This window comes from Mustela nivalis, assembly GCF_964662115.1.
Source record: "Mustela nivalis genome assembly, chromosome: 7".
NCBI lineage: Eukaryota > Metazoa > Chordata > Mammalia > Carnivora > Mustelidae > Mustela > Mustela nivalis.
The window spans coordinates 13,867,582-13,883,958 of record NC_139026.1 but is presented as its reverse complement, the minus strand read 5'-3'; the positions used below and the strand labels follow the sequence as shown (position 1 = coordinate 13,883,958).

Genomic DNA, 16,377 nt, shown 5'->3' with positions numbered 1-16,377 from the left:
TTCCCTACAGAGAACTATTTAAACAACTTAAAGATTTAAAATACACTTAAACATTTTTTTTTATTTTATTCTTAAGTAATCTCTACAAATTTACAGCTCTGAAATCAAGAGTCACATGTTCCACTGACTGAACCAGCCAGATGTCTGCATTAACTCTAATTTTGATTTTAAAAAGCCCAATACAAGGGCACCAGGGTGGCTCAGTTGTTAAGCGTCTGCCTTCTGTTCAGGTCATGGTCGCAGGGTCCTGGGATCGAGCCCTACCTCGGGCTCCTTGCTCAGTGGAAAGCCTGCTTCTCCTTCTCACACACCTCCTGCTTGTGCCTCTCTTTCAAATAAATAAATAAAATCGTCAAAAGAAAAAGAAAACAAATAAAAAGGCTTTACAAGTAAAAAAAAAAAAAAAAATGGCTTTACAAGTATAACAATGGGGGAAAATGAGTTTTTTCTACAGTATTCCTCTGAGTACTGAGGCTCATGGGAGTTTCATGTAGGAGCTCCATCTCTGGTCCCACCTCTTTGAATTCTAAGCCTGGGGCATTTGCAGTTGTATAATAAAAAAATAAAGCTCAATTTCTCTTAATTTCTGGGAAGAGTGAGTGGAGTAACTTTCATTCCCTTCTATTAACCCGGGGACAGAGTACCAAGGGTATGAACCAGATGAATTGATAAACCTAGATAAAATGTGAAGTCAACTACATCTCTAGATAAAGGCCACCAACCCCACAAGAGAACTAATCAGAAAAAACTGCTACTCCTCTCCACTAGAACTCCAGAAACATTTCTTCCATGATGGTGCCACATGTGGAACTGATGTTCAGACCTGCTTGGCTTCTCCTTTACACTCTTAAAGGGGCTCTCTCCCCCTTCAGGATCCACTGAGAACAATTATGCAATTAAGTGTGGAAATTCAGTCGCTCTCCCTTACTCTCACCTGGAGCAGGGATGGCATTGTGAGTGGGTGAAGCAGCCAACCCTAGATGACTCCCTGAGACGGGCAAGGCATTGCTCACAGAGGATGAAGTCAGCTGCTCCATCCCCACTGGGCTCAGGTTCATTTCATTCATCCTAAGGAAGAGCACACACAACCAGTTAGGCAAAATCTTACCTCAGTGATTCCATTTAAGTTCCGGAAGAACCTGAAACGATGCGGGTAAGGAAATGAGAGCTGACCAACTACTACTGCATTCTTATGCTTAAAGTTCTCTGACATGGAGGGTCTTATTCTTTCTACTGATAAGGAAACTGGGATTCAGAGTCACTAACTCAATGTCACAAAGCAGAAACGGGATTTAACTCAAACCCTATGCACACTGACTGAAGCAGACTCCAATCCTTAGAGCACACGGCAGTAAGAGTTTGGTTTTTTATTCAAACACTAAGTTTTTCCTTTTACAATATTTTCTTTAGATGGCCTATTTGTTACTTCAAACAAGACTTTTGTAGAGTTTGTTTTAACTCACTCAAAAGGTAATTTTTTTTTTTTACTAAGTTACAGTGATACAGAATCTGAATTAGATTATTAACTGTGTGAAGAAGCATCGTATTTCCACCATGGATTAGATTTTATTAAAATTCCACACAAAAACCTTAATAATATCTGCCATATAGCGAGGTTCATTATGTAAGCTTTGCTATGCTACATACTTTATAAAAATTTACTTCATATTCTTTCACCAATTCGTCATAATAAATGAGGAAACCAGTCTCAAAGAGGACATGTCATATGCACCAAATCCTAGCAATTAAGTAGAAGAGCACAGATGATGCTGCAAAACATTGCCAAAAAATTTCTTACTCTATCAAACCTTTTTTTTTTTCAAATCTACAGACCATTTTTGTCAAGCGAAAAAATCTGAGAATCACCTTTTCTTTGCGACCTATCTTACATTATCTTTTTTTTTAATTTTTTTATTTTTTATAAACATATATTTTTATCCCCAGGGGTACAGGTCTGTGAATCACCAGGTTTACACACTTCACAGCACTATCTTACATTATCTTTAATAGTATTATCAGAATACACTGGTTTGGGGCGCCTGGGTGGCTCAGTGGGTTAAAGCCTCTGCCTTCGGCTCAGGTCATGATTTCAGGGTCCTGGGATCAAGCCCCACATCAGGCTCTCTGCTCAGCGGGGAGCCTGCTTTCTCTTCTCTCTTTGCCTACTTGTGATCTCTCTCTCTCTGTCAAATAAATAAATAAAATCTTAAAAAAAAATACACTTGTTTGAGCAAGTTGCTTGCTCTTGGAGGCTATCAAGAACTATTAGTTCCTATGTCAGAATTAGAGACTGCCATATTATAAACATTATAATTTCAATAAGCTAGCCAACAGGTTATCCAAAGGTTACTAAAGTCCTCCAATCCCAGACCACCTGGGTGGCTCAGTCGGTTAAGTGTCTGCCTTTGGCTCAGGTAATGATCTCAGGGTCCTGGGATAGAGCCCTACACTGCTGAGTAGGGCTCCCTGCTCAGTGGGGAGTCTGCTTCCCCCTCTACCCTTCCCCACTGCTTGTAATCTCTAACTCTCAAAATCTTTACCAAAAAAAAAAGAAAAATCTCCAATTCTATATTGAGAGTAAGCACAGGGCACAGTAATGCAAGCTCTTCTGCATCTATCCCATGGGAGGAGTAAAGAAAGGAGGAATCAAATGGATCTACATATTCCTTAGCAGTGAACGCAAACCTAAATAGGTTTTAATCTGAAAAATGGCAGTATCAGCTATCAATAAACCTGAAAATAATAGCTCACACTTACTACTCCCTTACTGACCTAAGTGATTTACATGTAATTTACATGTAATTATTTCACCTAATCCTTATAACTGCTGTGAGGTAGGTATTATTCTTGATCCCATTTTAGAGATGAGAAAGCGGACTCAGAGAGGCTAAGAAACTTAACCCAAGATTATATAACAAGTGACAGCTAGAATTTAAATCCAGGTCTCCCAATTTAAGAAATCTAAGCCAAATCAGTATGTTGTGCACTTAAGACCAATATAACATTGTATGTCAACACCTGAAATTAATACAATATTGTATGTCAATTACAATAAGAAAAATTTTTTTAAGACTTTATTATTTATTTATTTGAGGGGGCGGGGGACACCGCTCAGAGGGGGAGGGTGAAGCAGGTTCTCCGCTGAGCAGGGAGCCTGATGCAGGGCTGGATCCCAGGACCCTGAGTTCATAACCTGAGCCGAAGCAGATGCTTAACCGACTGAGCCACCCAGGGGACCCTACAACAAAAAAAAAGTTTTAAAAAGAAACTCAAGAAACTCAAGCTGTTAACTACAATTAGACAATTATACTAAAAGAACCATTTGCCTTTTACACAGTTCCAATAATTAGGATCTGTGTATTTATATTACGGGTTGTGTTTAAAGTCCCAGGTAGATCTGTTCCTGCATTATTCTACATCCAGAGGCTTTAATCTTACCCCAGGCCACGTAGCTCATTAAACTCAACTCTCAGACATTAATAAAATGAACAAGGCTCACAGTGGAGAACAGGCACTCTGAAATATTTGATATGGATGGAGCAATGCATTTTCATCGCCACTAGAAAGGCAACTAGAAGTACATGACAAATGAGGTACACCTTACAAAGGAGAGCACATTAATAACAGTATTTAATTATGCTATAAAGAGTGCAAAAAAAATCTTTATAGCCTAAAGAAACAATAGCTACCTTAATTTTCCAAGTTTCTAGGCGTGGGTTGGTTTAAAACGGACTTTTCCCGTAACTTTTTATAGCTACAAATATAACTAAAACTCTACAACCACTGGAGCAGGGGGTTACAACAAATGGGTTACAATAATTTTTTAAAGTACACTTAAAAGTCTACAGCTTAAAATCCCATTCTAAAAATTCCTGAATATTAATCTGTGTACCTAATCTCCAGATAAAAATCAAAATGGTGTTTCTAGGTTGACTCCTAGGCCTTCTCTTAAACCAGTTCAAACCAGAGTTTAATGTGAGAACCTCAGCAGATTTCTGCTTCGTTGTGAGTCACTAAAACGTGATGACCTCAGCAGCCATAAACCAAAGGTAACTAGTATCTCACAGAGGGAAAGCAGATGAAGGGAGGAATTTCAATATGATCCTCCTAAGACTCTCTCTCTGAAGTGCAATTCTATTCTACCTACCTTTCTCACAGGAGTTTCTGGGAAGCAATCTGGGAAGAAGGGCCCAAATCATACCAACTTCTCTTCTTCCTACTCACTCCTGGTAAAATCATTTCTTTCACACTTCTACACTTTATGTGTGTGTTTCTAACTGACCCAGGAATAAATCATTTGCCAGTTGCTAATGACTTTTTCTTAGAATCTTACACTGTTTTCTTAGAATGACATATAAGAAGGTAAATGAGGGGTGCCTGGGTGGCTCAGATGTTAAGCGTCTGCCTTTGGCTCAGGTCATGATCCCGGGGTCCTGGGATAGAGCCCCACATGGGGCTCCCTCCTGGGCAGGGAGGCTGCTTCTCTCTCCCCCATTCCCACTGCTGTGCTCTCTCTCACTGTCTCTCTCCCTGTTAAATAAATAAAATCTTAAAAAAAAAAAATTAGTCATGTTAAAAAAAAAAGCTAACTGAAATGCAGGCACTTTGCAAAATGCAAGGGGCAGTTTCAGCAACTTCAGTGAATTTGTTTTATATTCCTCCATCCTAAACATACATCCTATGAAAGGGTCCCAAAAGAATAGCCAAACATAACTATATCCGGCATATTTCTGTACTGACATGGTATGATTAAATACTTCAAACATTAGCACGAAATCTGCAAGACTAATCATTTCTACCTGCAAAATTAAGAACTTAATTTCTCCACATTACCGTCCAAGTCAAAGGATAACCAGCAAAATTCAAGGGGAAGCATGGTGAAAAGCTAAAAACACACTCTGGAATTCAAATCAAGATATAAAAAGCTCAAGTAACTCAAAGGCATAGGGAAAATGTCAATGAACCAACAATCCATGTGTGGCTATCTGGAACTATTCACATTTGGAGTAAATCTGGTTCAATCAGAGTATATTCAACCCAATTCTGGCTTCTGGATTTCTCGATCCTTTTGGGACATATATCCATCTGCAAATCGCACCTGTAACCCTCCCCCGCGGCATCGAAAACCAAAGAAAGGTACTCTAAACTCTCCTTTGCCAAATGTTTTCCACAGACGTCACCAGCGCGGAGCCTACCAAGCTACTCACCTGTGATGCATCTGCTTGGGGCCAAGTGTCAGAGAAAAGAACACACGGGTGGCGGGGAACCGGCATCAGGGACTGCGTTCCAGGGTCACGTGCTACCGCATCTTGCTCACAACCGCTGCACAAACGCGGCCACTCGGCCCCGCGGCCGCCCAGGGCCGCCCAACTTCTCCCGAGGGCCGGCGGCCGCGCTCCCCGCCGCGAGATGGGGCATGCCGAGGGACACCCGGGGCTCTTCCTCCAGAAGCTTCGGGAGGGAGGCTGCCCAACCTGGGGAAGGGGAGGACAAGGGCGGTCACCCAAACGGGGGAGGGGGATGCAGGCCCCGTCCCCACGCCACCGGAGAGCCCAGGCGCTGCGGACGCCGCCTCCCAGGGGCGGACGGCTGACTCGCCCGCTCGCCGGCGTGGGGCCCGCAGGCCCCGCCGCCCTCGCCCCGCCCCGGCCGGGCCCGGCGCAGCCCACCTGCCGGTCGCGCGAGGGGCGCGCGCGCCTGCCCCACCGCTTTGTTCCTCATCCGGGCAGAGCTCGCCTCGGGCCCTCCCCGCCCGCTCGACCCCCGCGCCCCGCGGGCCGCCGGCCTAACGTTTCCCGCCCGGCCTGGCCCGGCCCGGCCCAGCCCAGCCTAGCCCGCCGTCTCCTCGGGGCCGCACCCTCCGTAGCGCGTTTCCGGCTCCTCAGCCACTCGGGGCGCCTGCCGCTCCGCCCCTCGTGCGTGCGCCCCTCCCCGCCTTGGCCCGCTAGCGGCGCCGGCGTTCCGGCGTCCCTCCCCCAACCGAACCCCTTCTGCGCGTGCGCACTGCGGGGACCCAGGCCCGAGGGTGCCTGGCTGCGAGAGGCTCCGCCGGGAGCGCCGCGTCTCCCGCGGGCTGGATTGCATCGAGCGCCGAGCTATCGACCCACAGTTGCTAGGCAACCAGAGCTAATGCGCAGGTAGCAAAGGGGTTCTGAGTCCTCTAAATCCTCAGATTCAAGGTTTTAGTCTTCTTGCCATTCTCCTCCTGGGGAAGCGTGGGTCCACGCAAGCCCCAAAGATTCGAAGTAAGGGACTTAAGCCCAAAGATGTTGGCGCTGTTGCCCAGGAGGAATTGGGAATCCGTCTTGAATAGCTTTCACCCTATGTACACCTGAAGATGCCCAGTTTCCCTGCTTCAAGTCATAAATGGGGGAGTGGGATTTGTATAGATTTTCTTCCCCTCATCTCTTTGCCCTTCTCTCCTGTACGCCAAACCCCGTGCTAAGCTCTAGGAATACGGAGATGGGATCATTTTTCTCTAATGTCAAGTTTGTGAGGACTGGACATTTAAACTACAACAAACTGCCTCGTACCTTCCAGCAAAGGTACTTCCTAGTACCTACCAGCAAAACCGCGGAGACCCAGGAATTCCTCCTTTCCTTCACAAATCAATTACTCAATGACATCTCAAACATAGAAATACAAAACAAGATACAGGTCTTGACCTTGAATAGCTTGTTGTCTAGTTAAGACAGGTGAGTTTTGCAAATTCAATCCCAGGTAAAGGGGCAAAGAGGCACGCACCATGTTTTGAATGAGAGGTGAGCGTGGTGTTTCCCTTCCCTTCTCATGAAAAGAAAGCACAGTTCCAGATGAGGGAACTAATCACTGAACCCTGACAGGTCACATTGGTTTGCTCTCTTGTTGACAACAAATAGAAGTCTAAGTCAGGAAAGTCATCATCTCACAAGTAAATGAGAGACAATATTCCCTAAAATACCAAATTCAAACCTGGGGTCTAGAGAGTAATGGTGCATTTTATAAAAGGCTGAATAATTTTACTCCAGTTTTCCACGCCTATTCTTTTCAAACGTTATTAATTTCAGAGATGTAAAAATCATGATTATGTAGAATCACGTAAGACCTAAAACTAATAGTTACAGAAGAAAATGGAGGAGAAAATCTTTGTAACTGTAATGGGACATGAAAGTCAAGAACCACTAAAAAAATGGAAAATTGAACTTCATCAAAATTAAAACTTTTTTTAAAGATTTTATTTATTTATTTAACAGAGAGAGTGATCACAAGTAGGCAGAGAGCCTGATGCGGGGCTCGATCCCAGGACCAAGGGATCATGACCTGAGCTGAAGGCAGAGGCTTAACTCACTGAGCCACCCAGGCGCCCCCTCAAATTAAAATTTTTTGTCTTGAAAAGACACTGTTGGCAAAATGAAGTCAAGCCAGAAGTGGGTGTAAAATATTTGCAAAACCGGGCACCTGGAAGTCTCAGTCTGTTAAGCATCTGCCTTCAACTCAGGTCATGATCCCAGGGTCCTGAGACCCAGTCCAGCATCAGGCTCCCTGCCCAGCAGAAAGTCTGCTCCTCCTTCTCCCTCTCCCTCTTCCTCTACCCTTGCCCTAGGTTGTGCACTCTCTCTCTCTCTCTCTCTCAAATAAATAAATAAATAAAATCTAACAAAGAACTTTTATCTGAAATATATGAAGAAGCCCTTAAATTCAATAATAAGGAGGTAAACAAACCAACTCTTTTTATTTATTTATTTTTTAAGATTTTATTTATTTACTTGAGAGAGAGACAGTGAGAGAGAGCATGAATGAGGAGAAGGTCAGAGAGAGAAGCAGACTCCCCGTGGAGCTGGGAGTCCGATGCGGGACTCGATCCCGGGACTCCAGGATCATGACCTGAGCCGAAGGCAGTCGTCCAACCAACTGAGCCACCCAGGCGTCCCAAACCAACTCTTTTTAATGGGCAAAATATCTGAACTGCCACTTTACCAAATAAGATATATGGATGGCAGTTAAACACACACACAAAAAATGAACAACATAAATAGTTATTAGTGAAATGCAAATCAAAACACAATAAGGTAACATTACACACCTACTAGACGGGGCAAAGTTTATTTGTTCTTAAGATTTTATTAATTTATTTGACAGACAGAGATCACAAGTAGGCAGAGAGGAAGGCAGAAAGAGATAGGGGAAAGTAGGCTCCCGGCCAAGCAGAGAGCCCATTGCAGGGCTCAATCCCAGGACCCCAGGATCATGACCTGAGCCAAAGTCAGAGGCTTAACCCACTGAGCCACCCAGGCAACCCAGGGGCAAAGTTTAAAAGGCTAACTATAACAAGTGTTGCTACAGACACAAAACAACTAGGACCCTCACACTTTGCTGGTGGGAATGAAAAATGCTACAGCCACTTTAGAAAACAACTTAGTAATTTTTTTGAAGATATTATTTATTTATTTGACAGAGAGAGAGATCACAAGTAGGCAGAGAAGCAGGCAGAGGGAAGCAGGCTCCCCGCTGAGCAGAGAGCTCGATGTGGGGCTCAATCCCAGGACCCTGAGATCATGACCCGAGCCTAAGTGGCTTAACCCACTGAACCACCCAGGCACCCCCAACTTAGTAATTTCTTATGCCATACGATTCAGTAATTACATTCATAGGTATCTACCCAAGAGAAAATAAAAACATATATACAAAAACTTGTACAAAATGTTCATAGAAACTTTATTTGTAATAGTGCTAAACTATAAACAGCCCAACTGCTGAGTGCATAAGCAAATGGGAGTATATCTACACAGTGGAATACTATTCAGCAACAAAAAGGAGCAAGACATTGATATGTGGATAAAGCGCATCTTTCATACACAAAAGACTATACATATCATGTGCACCCGCTTATATAAAATGCTAAAAAGGCAAAATTGTAGTCATAGGAAGCAGATAAATGATTGTCAGGAGTTGGGGATGAATGGGAGGTATGAGACTGCCTATAAAGGGGCACAAGGAAGCTTTGAAGGCTGATGAAAGTTATCTTGATTGTCGTAGTGGTTACACAACTGTATACATTTGTCAAAATTCATCAGGCAGTACACTGAAATTGGTGAATTTTATTGTATGTAAAAATCATCAGAAAGTCTACTTAGTGTAGGTCACTGTATGCTTTCATCATTCTTTTTTTTTTTTTTAAGATTTTATTCATTTATTTGACAGAGAGAGAGAGACAGCGAGAGCAGGAACATGGGCAGGGGGAGTGAGATGGGGAAAGCAGGCTTCCCGCCAAGCAGGGAGCCTGATGCAGGACTCAGTCCCAAGACCCCAGGATCATGATCTGAGCTGAAGGCAGACCTCCAATGACTGAGCCACCCAGGCACCCCTCTCTCATCATTCTTAATTTTATTGTAATTAATTGTTTAATTTTCTGTCTTCCCAAGTAGATTTTAAGTTTTGGGAACAAGATCCATGTCTATCTGATTTAATGCTATATGAGATAGCACAATACCTGACATATACTGGGAGCTCAATAAATATTTGATTAATAAATGAAAATTAGGGGCACCTGGGTGGCTCAGTTGGTTAAGCGCCTGCCTTCAGCTCAGGTCAAGATCCCAGAGTCCCAGGATCAAGCCCCACATCGGACTCCCTGCTCAGCAAGGAGTCCACTTCTTCCTTTGACCCTTCCCCATCTCGTGCTCTCTCTCTCCCTCTCTCAAATAAATAAATACATCTTTACAAATAAATACATATATTAAATTTAAACTGGCATAACTGTATACTATGCTTATTAATTCACATATCGCTTTCCTTGGAGACTTACAGAAAAATGAATGCTTCAAAGGTTTCCTACAGAGCTGATTTAGGATGACTTGCCACTTTAGGGAGACACCAAGGAGCCAGTAAAACAATCAAAATAATGGGAGAACTACTGACCAATCAGACAAATAGAAACAAAGAGTGTAACCGTTCTTTTAGAACCTAAGTATTGAAGCGACTGAAACAAAGAGGCTGGTTTGCACCCAAAGGCTGAAACTTAGAGATAAGTGTATATGAGACCAACCAGATCACAACCATTCACATTTTTGCTGGATGGAAAATTATCTTCCAGCACTAAAGACATGGGAAGAATGGGTAAATGGAGGCTTAGTCTGGGCTGCTCAGGATATCCCTTTTTTTATTTGACTCTAATTAAGGTATAAAATCCTGCTTTTGATCTCTCATGTTAGGAAGAGTCTGGAAATATCACTTTTTGTGGATAAACCTGTTCTTCAGCCTTCTTGAGATTCTCTCCCTAAGCCTGAAACAATTAAAATTTATTACATCAGATTCTGACACTTTTCTTTATATAATATTTGCAGAAAGGCATGGGAAAGCTAGAATTTATCCAACAAATATTTGTTGAGTAGCTACTATATGCCAGGCATTGTCCTGGGTACTAGGGATACAGCAGTGAATTAAATGGGCAAAAAAAAATGCCAGTCCTTATGGAGCTTACATTATAGTGAAGGAATAAAGATAATAAACAAGTAACTAATTAAAATTTATAACATTCCATATGGCAATAAATACCATGAAAAATTATGGGAGGGAAGAAAATGCTCGGAGGTAGGGGCTGCAATTTTTCAAATAGGATAGACAAATCATCACTGAAAGGTGAAATCTGTACCAAAGGAGGTGAGAGAGTGATCCATATGCACATCTGAAGAAGAGGGTTTCGGTCAGAGGTAAGGGAAAGTGCAAAGGCCCTGAGGCAGAAGAACATCTGACAAGTTTGAAGAATTGCAAGGAGGCCAATGAGAGTAGAATTGCACACTCCAACATGGTGGCCATCAACCACATGTGGTTATTGTGAACCTCTAAAATGTACCTACTTCAAATTGTGACTTTACAGCTCATTCCAGTATCACCTAGAGTCCTTTTCTTCTGCCCCTTGATTCTGAGTTGGCCATACTAGACTCTACTAGAACTCAGCCTCAATCATTGCCCTTCAGGCTCAAGAACTAAATAAATACTTCTTGCCTTAAGTGACTGAGTCTTGGGATAATGTCCTTGGTGCCCACTCTGAAGGAGGCTGCCTTCATTTTCTTGGATACTACTGATTTTCCGCTCAGAGCTTTGGAAATGTTACATGGGTATGAAAGATTAAGCACTAGTATTTGCAACAGTATTTCTTTAGAGTTAATGTCCAAGAACAGGCATACCTCGTTTTACGGCACTTTGCTGATAGCACATTTTTTACAGATCGAAGGTGTGTGGCAACCGTGTGTCAATCAGTCACTTGGTGCCATTTTTCCAACAGCATTTGCTCACTTTATGTCTCTGTGTCACATTTTGGTAATACTCCCAATATTTCAAAAGTTTTCATTATTGGTGCACCTGGGTGGCTCAGTCAACTGAGCATCTGATTCTTGATTTCCACTTGGGTCATGATCTCAGGGTTGTGAGATGGAGCCCGTGTTACACTCTGTGCTGGGCCTGGAGCCTGCTTAAGACTCTCCCTCTCATTCTGCCCCTCCCCACACCCTGTGCTCGCTTGCTCTCTCTCTCAAAACAAAAAACCAATAATAATACAAATTTATAAGTTTTCAGTATTATTATATTTATTATGGTGATCTGTGATTTTTTTTTTTTTTAAGTAGGCTGCAGGGGCACCTGGGTGGCTCAGTCATTAAGCGTCAGCCTTCAGCTCAGGTCATGATCCCAGGGTCCTGGGATGGAGCCCTGCATCAGGCTCCTTGCTCAGCAGGGAGCTTTTTTCTCCCACTCCCTCTGCTTGTGTTCCTCTCTCTTGCTGACTCTCTCTCTCTCTCTGCCAAATAAGTAAGTAAATAAAATCTTTTAAAAATAAATAAATAAAGTAGGCTGTATGCCCAGCGTGGAGCCCAGCATGGGGCCTGAACTCACAACTCTGAGATCAAGACCTGGGTGGAAATCTTAAGAGTCAGACACTTAACTGACCAAGCCACCCATGTGCCCTGATCGGAGATCTTTGATGTTACTATTGTAGGTTTTCTTGGTGTCACAAACCTCACCCATATACAACAGTGAACTTCCTCGATAAATGTTGTGTGTGTTCTCACTGCTCCACCACCAGGCTGTTCCCCCTTCTCTCTCCCTGTCCTTGGGCCTCCTTATTCTCCGAGACACAACAATGTTGAAATTAGACCAATTAATAACCTGTAAGTGTTCAAGTGAAGGTTGAGTTGCACGTTCTCTCGCTTTAAATCCAAAGCTAGAGGGGCACCTGGGTGGCTCAGTGGGTTAAAGCCTCTGCCTTCGGCTCAGGTCATGATCCCAGGGTCCTGGGATCGAGCCCCACATCGGGCTCTCTGCTCAGCAGGGAGCCTGCTTCCCCCTTTCTCTCTGCCTGCCTCTCTGCGTACTTGTGATCTCTCTCTGTCAAATAAATAAATAAAATCTTTAAAAAAAAAAATCCAAAGCTAGAAATGACGAAGCTTAGTGAGGAAGCATGTCAAAAGCTGAGACAGGTTGAAAGCCAGGCCTCTTGAGCCAAAGAGTTAGCCAGGCTGTGAAGGGGGAGGGAAAGTTTTTGAAGGAAAGTGAAAGTGCGACACTAGTAAACACACGAAGGATAAGAAAGTGGAACAGCCTTATTGCTGATCTGGAGAACGTCTGAGTGGTATGGATGGAAGATCAAACCAGCCACAACGTTCCCTTAAGACAAAGATGAACTCAGAGCAAGGCCCTAAGTCTCTTCAATTCTTTGAAGGCTCAGAGAGGGAAGGAATCTGCAGAAGAAAAGTTTGAGGCTAGAAGGGGTTCATTTATGAAGTTCAAGGAGAGAACCCATCTCCATAATATACAAGTGCAAGGTGAACCAGCAAGAGCTGATGGAGAAGCTGCAGCGAGGGACCCAGAAGCTGGAGCTGAGATCATTAAGGTGGCTGCACTAAGCAACAGATTTCAGTAGAGATTAAACAGCTTTCTGTGGGAAGAAGATGTCGTCTAAGACTTTCAGAGCTGGAGGGGAGGAGTCAGCACCTGGCCTCAAAGCTTCAAAGGGCACATTGACTGTCTTGCTAGGGGTTAAAACTGCTGATGACTTTAAGTTGAAGCCACCATTCATTTGTTATTCCAAAAATCCTAGGGCCCTTAAGAATTATGCTAAATATGGGCACCTGGATGGCTCAGTGGGTTAAAGCCTCTGCCTTCAGGTCAGGTCATGATCTCAGGGTCCTGAAATTGAGCCCCACATCGGGCTCTCTGATCAGCAGGGAGCCTGCTTCCCCCTCTCTCTCTGCCTGCCTTTCTGCTTACGTGTGGTCTCTGTCAAATAAGTAAGTAAAATCTTTTAAAAATATATTTTAAAAAAAGAATTATACTAAAAAAAGAATTATTTTAAAAAAAGAATTATACTAAATCCGCTCTGCCTGTGTTCTACCAAGGGAGCAACAAAGCCCAATGACAACACATCTGTTACATCTGTTTATGGAATATATTAAGCCCACTGTTGAGAACTACTGCTCAGGAAAAAAGACTCCTTTCAAAATACTACTTGTTGACAACACATCTGGTCACCCAGGAGCTCCAATGGAGATGGACAACCAGATAATTTGTTTTCGTGCCTGCCAACACAACATCCATTCTCTAGCCAGTGGGTCAGGGAGTAATTTCAATGTTCAAGTCTTACTATTTAAGAAGTACATTTTGGGAATGCCTTGGTGGCTCAGTCGGTTATGCGTCTTGATTCTTTTTTTTTTTTTTTTAAGATTTTGTTTATTTATTTGACAGAGAGAGACACAGCGAGAGAGGGAGCACAAGCAGGGGGAGAGAGAGAGGGAGAAGCAGGCTTACCACTGAGCAGAGAGCCTGATACTGGGCTCGATCCCAGGACCCTGGGACCATGACCGGAGCTGAAAGCAGACGCTTAATGACTGAACCACCCAGGTACCCCAAGCGTCTGATTCTTGATCTCACCCCAGGTCTTGATCTCAGGGTCATGAATTCAAGCCTCTTCCCCTGAGGAGCCTATTAAAAACTTAAAAAAGAATATATTTCCTAAGGCAATAGCTACCATGAGCAGTCATTCCTCTGACGGATCTGGAAAAAGTCAACTGAAACCTTCTGGAAGGGTTCCACCATTCTAGATGCCATTCAGAACATTCATGATTAATTAGAAGACGTCAAAATATCAATATGAACAGGGGTTTGGAAGAAGTTGATTCCAACCCTCACAGGTGACTTGGCGAGGTTCAAGACTTAAGAAATTGCCGCAGCCACCCCACGCTTCAGCAATCACTGCCTGACCAGTCAGCAGCCAACAACATGAAGACAAGATGCTCGACCAGCAAAAAGGTGATAACGCGCCGAAAGCTCAGGTGATGGTTAGCATTTTTTAGCAATCACATATATTTTTTTAAGATTTTGTTTATTTTAGAGAGAGAGCACAGCAGCGGGTGGGGGAGAGGGAGAGAAAGAATCTCAAGCAGGATTCACACTGAATGTGGAGCCTGACACCGGGCTCGATCTCACGACCCTGAAATCATGACTGGAGCAGAAATCAAGAGTCGGACACTCAACAGACTGCTAAGTCACCCGGGTGCCCTGGGAATAATGTATTTTTAAATTAAAAAATATATATATTTTATTTATTGGGGCGCCTGGCTGGCTCAGTGGGTTAAAGCCTCTGCCTTCGGCTCAGGTCATGATCCCGGGATCCTGGGATCGAGCCCCGCATTGGGCTCTCTGCTCAGCAGGGAGCCCACTTCCTCTCTCTGCCTGCTTCTCTGCCTACTTGTGATCTCCGTGTGTCAAATAAATAGATAAAATCTTTTAAAAAAATTGGAAAACAAAGAAAATAATTTTTAAAAAATATTTTATTTATTCATTTGAGAGAGAGAGTGAGAGCATGAGCTGGGAGAGGGCCAGAGGGCCAGAGAGAAGCAGACTCCCCACTGGCCAGACAGCCTGATGTGGGGCTTGATCCCAGGACTCTGGGATCATGACCTGAGTTGAAGGTAGATGCTTAACTGACTGAGCCACCCAGGTGTCCCAATAACATATGTAGGTTGTTTTTTTTTGTTTGTTTGTTTTTTGGTTTTTGGTTTTTTTTTAGACACAATGCAGTTTACTGCATGCATAAGAGACTGTAGTGTAGAATAAATGTAACATTTATATGCACTGGGAAAAAAAACATTTGACTCGCTTCACTGTGATGTTTACTTTATTGTGGTGGCCTGGAACTCCACCAGCAAAATAGCTCAGGGGTGTGTCTGGACTTGGTCCCACTCCTGTAAGCAGTGCGGAAGGGCTTATTTTCTAAATGTTGGGGATACAGGCCTGGAGCTGACATAATTCTGTGTGTTCTCAGAAGCAGAACACATGCATCACTGAACGAGTTCAATCTCTTAGACTTGACAGAGCTATGCTAATTTCAGGATCCCCCAGGCTGTGACTGAGGAAGGAATCCCAACTCTGCTCAGGCTTTGGACTAAGAGCCTCCTGGTTCAGCCTGAGTGGAATAAGAAACTGGGAGGAATGATCAGTGGAGTCTAACCAAAGGCATTTTCAGGTTACCTTCAAATGTGAACTTCTAAGCTAAGGTTTTTTAAATTTGGGGTTTTAATTAACACAATTTGAAAATGGGAGGCATATTTTAAAATTTTCAATATTCTTTCTTGATGATTATTTGATTACGTAACCTCCAGTCAACTATAATGGAATGGTCTTCCTTAGAGAAAGGAAAAGAATCAGGAAGGAGTTTTTAACCCTAGCCCACCATGTTCTGGGGTTCATGTAACTAAAGTATTGTTCTGATCCATTTTAGAGATTTTTATGGGGCAAAAAATAGACTGGGATTCTAGGATGACACACAAAGGAGGAGGAGTTGCCGTTGAAGGCGGGTGGAAATGGGGGGAGGGTGTTGGTCAGAACATTATTAATGGTCCCCAAAAATTCCAACAGGAGAGATAAAATAAGTTTTAAAAGTAAGTAAAATTTAGGGGCACCTGGGTGGCTCAGTGGGTAAAAGCCTCTGCCTTCAGCTCGGGTCATGATCTCAGGGTCCTGGGATGGAGCCCCATATCGGGCTCTCTGCTCAGTAGGGAACCTGCTTCCTCCTCTCTCTGCCTGCCTCTCTGCCTACTTGTGATCTCTGTCAAATAAATAAATAAATAAAATGTTTAAAAAAATAAATAAATAAAGTAACTGAAAATTTAGCTCTAAAGTTCCATGTGGTTTTTTTCTTTTTTTTTTTAAGATTTTATTTATTTATTTGACAGACAGAGATCACAGGTAGGCAGAGAGGCAAGCAGAGAGAGAGGAGGAAGCAGGCTCCCCGCTGAGCAGAGAGCCCGACGCAGGGCTCGATCCCAGGACCCTGGGATCATGGCCTGAACCGAAGGCAGAGGCTTTAACCCACTGAGCCACCCAGGCGCCCCTCCATGTGGTTTT

The 16,377-nt window shown here is 43.4% G+C and overlaps 1 protein-coding gene across 3 annotated transcripts in view; it reads right to left on the bottom strand.

The window, feature by feature from the left end:
- Window positions 1-6,068, bottom strand: part of PRDM4 (PR/SET domain 4) — a 28,315-nt gene extending 22,247 nt beyond the window's left edge. For 2 of the 3 annotated variants that reach the window (XM_082740552.1, XM_082740554.1), the window contains exons 1-3: window positions 5,670-5,867; window positions 5,208-5,474; window positions 935-1,068 (exon numbers count right to left, since the gene is read on the bottom strand). In XM_082740552.1, the coding sequence (XP_082596678.1) occupies window positions 935-1,068; window positions 5,208-5,218 (145 nt within the window). In that variant the 5' untranslated portion in view covers window positions 5,219-5,474; window positions 5,670-5,867. Of the gene's footprint in view, window positions 1-934; window positions 1,069-5,207; window positions 5,475-5,669 lie in introns of all 3 variants that reach the window. The other variant, XM_082740553.1, reaches the window with a different exon arrangement.
- Between the last annotated feature and the right edge of the window lie 10,309 nt (window positions 6,069-16,377).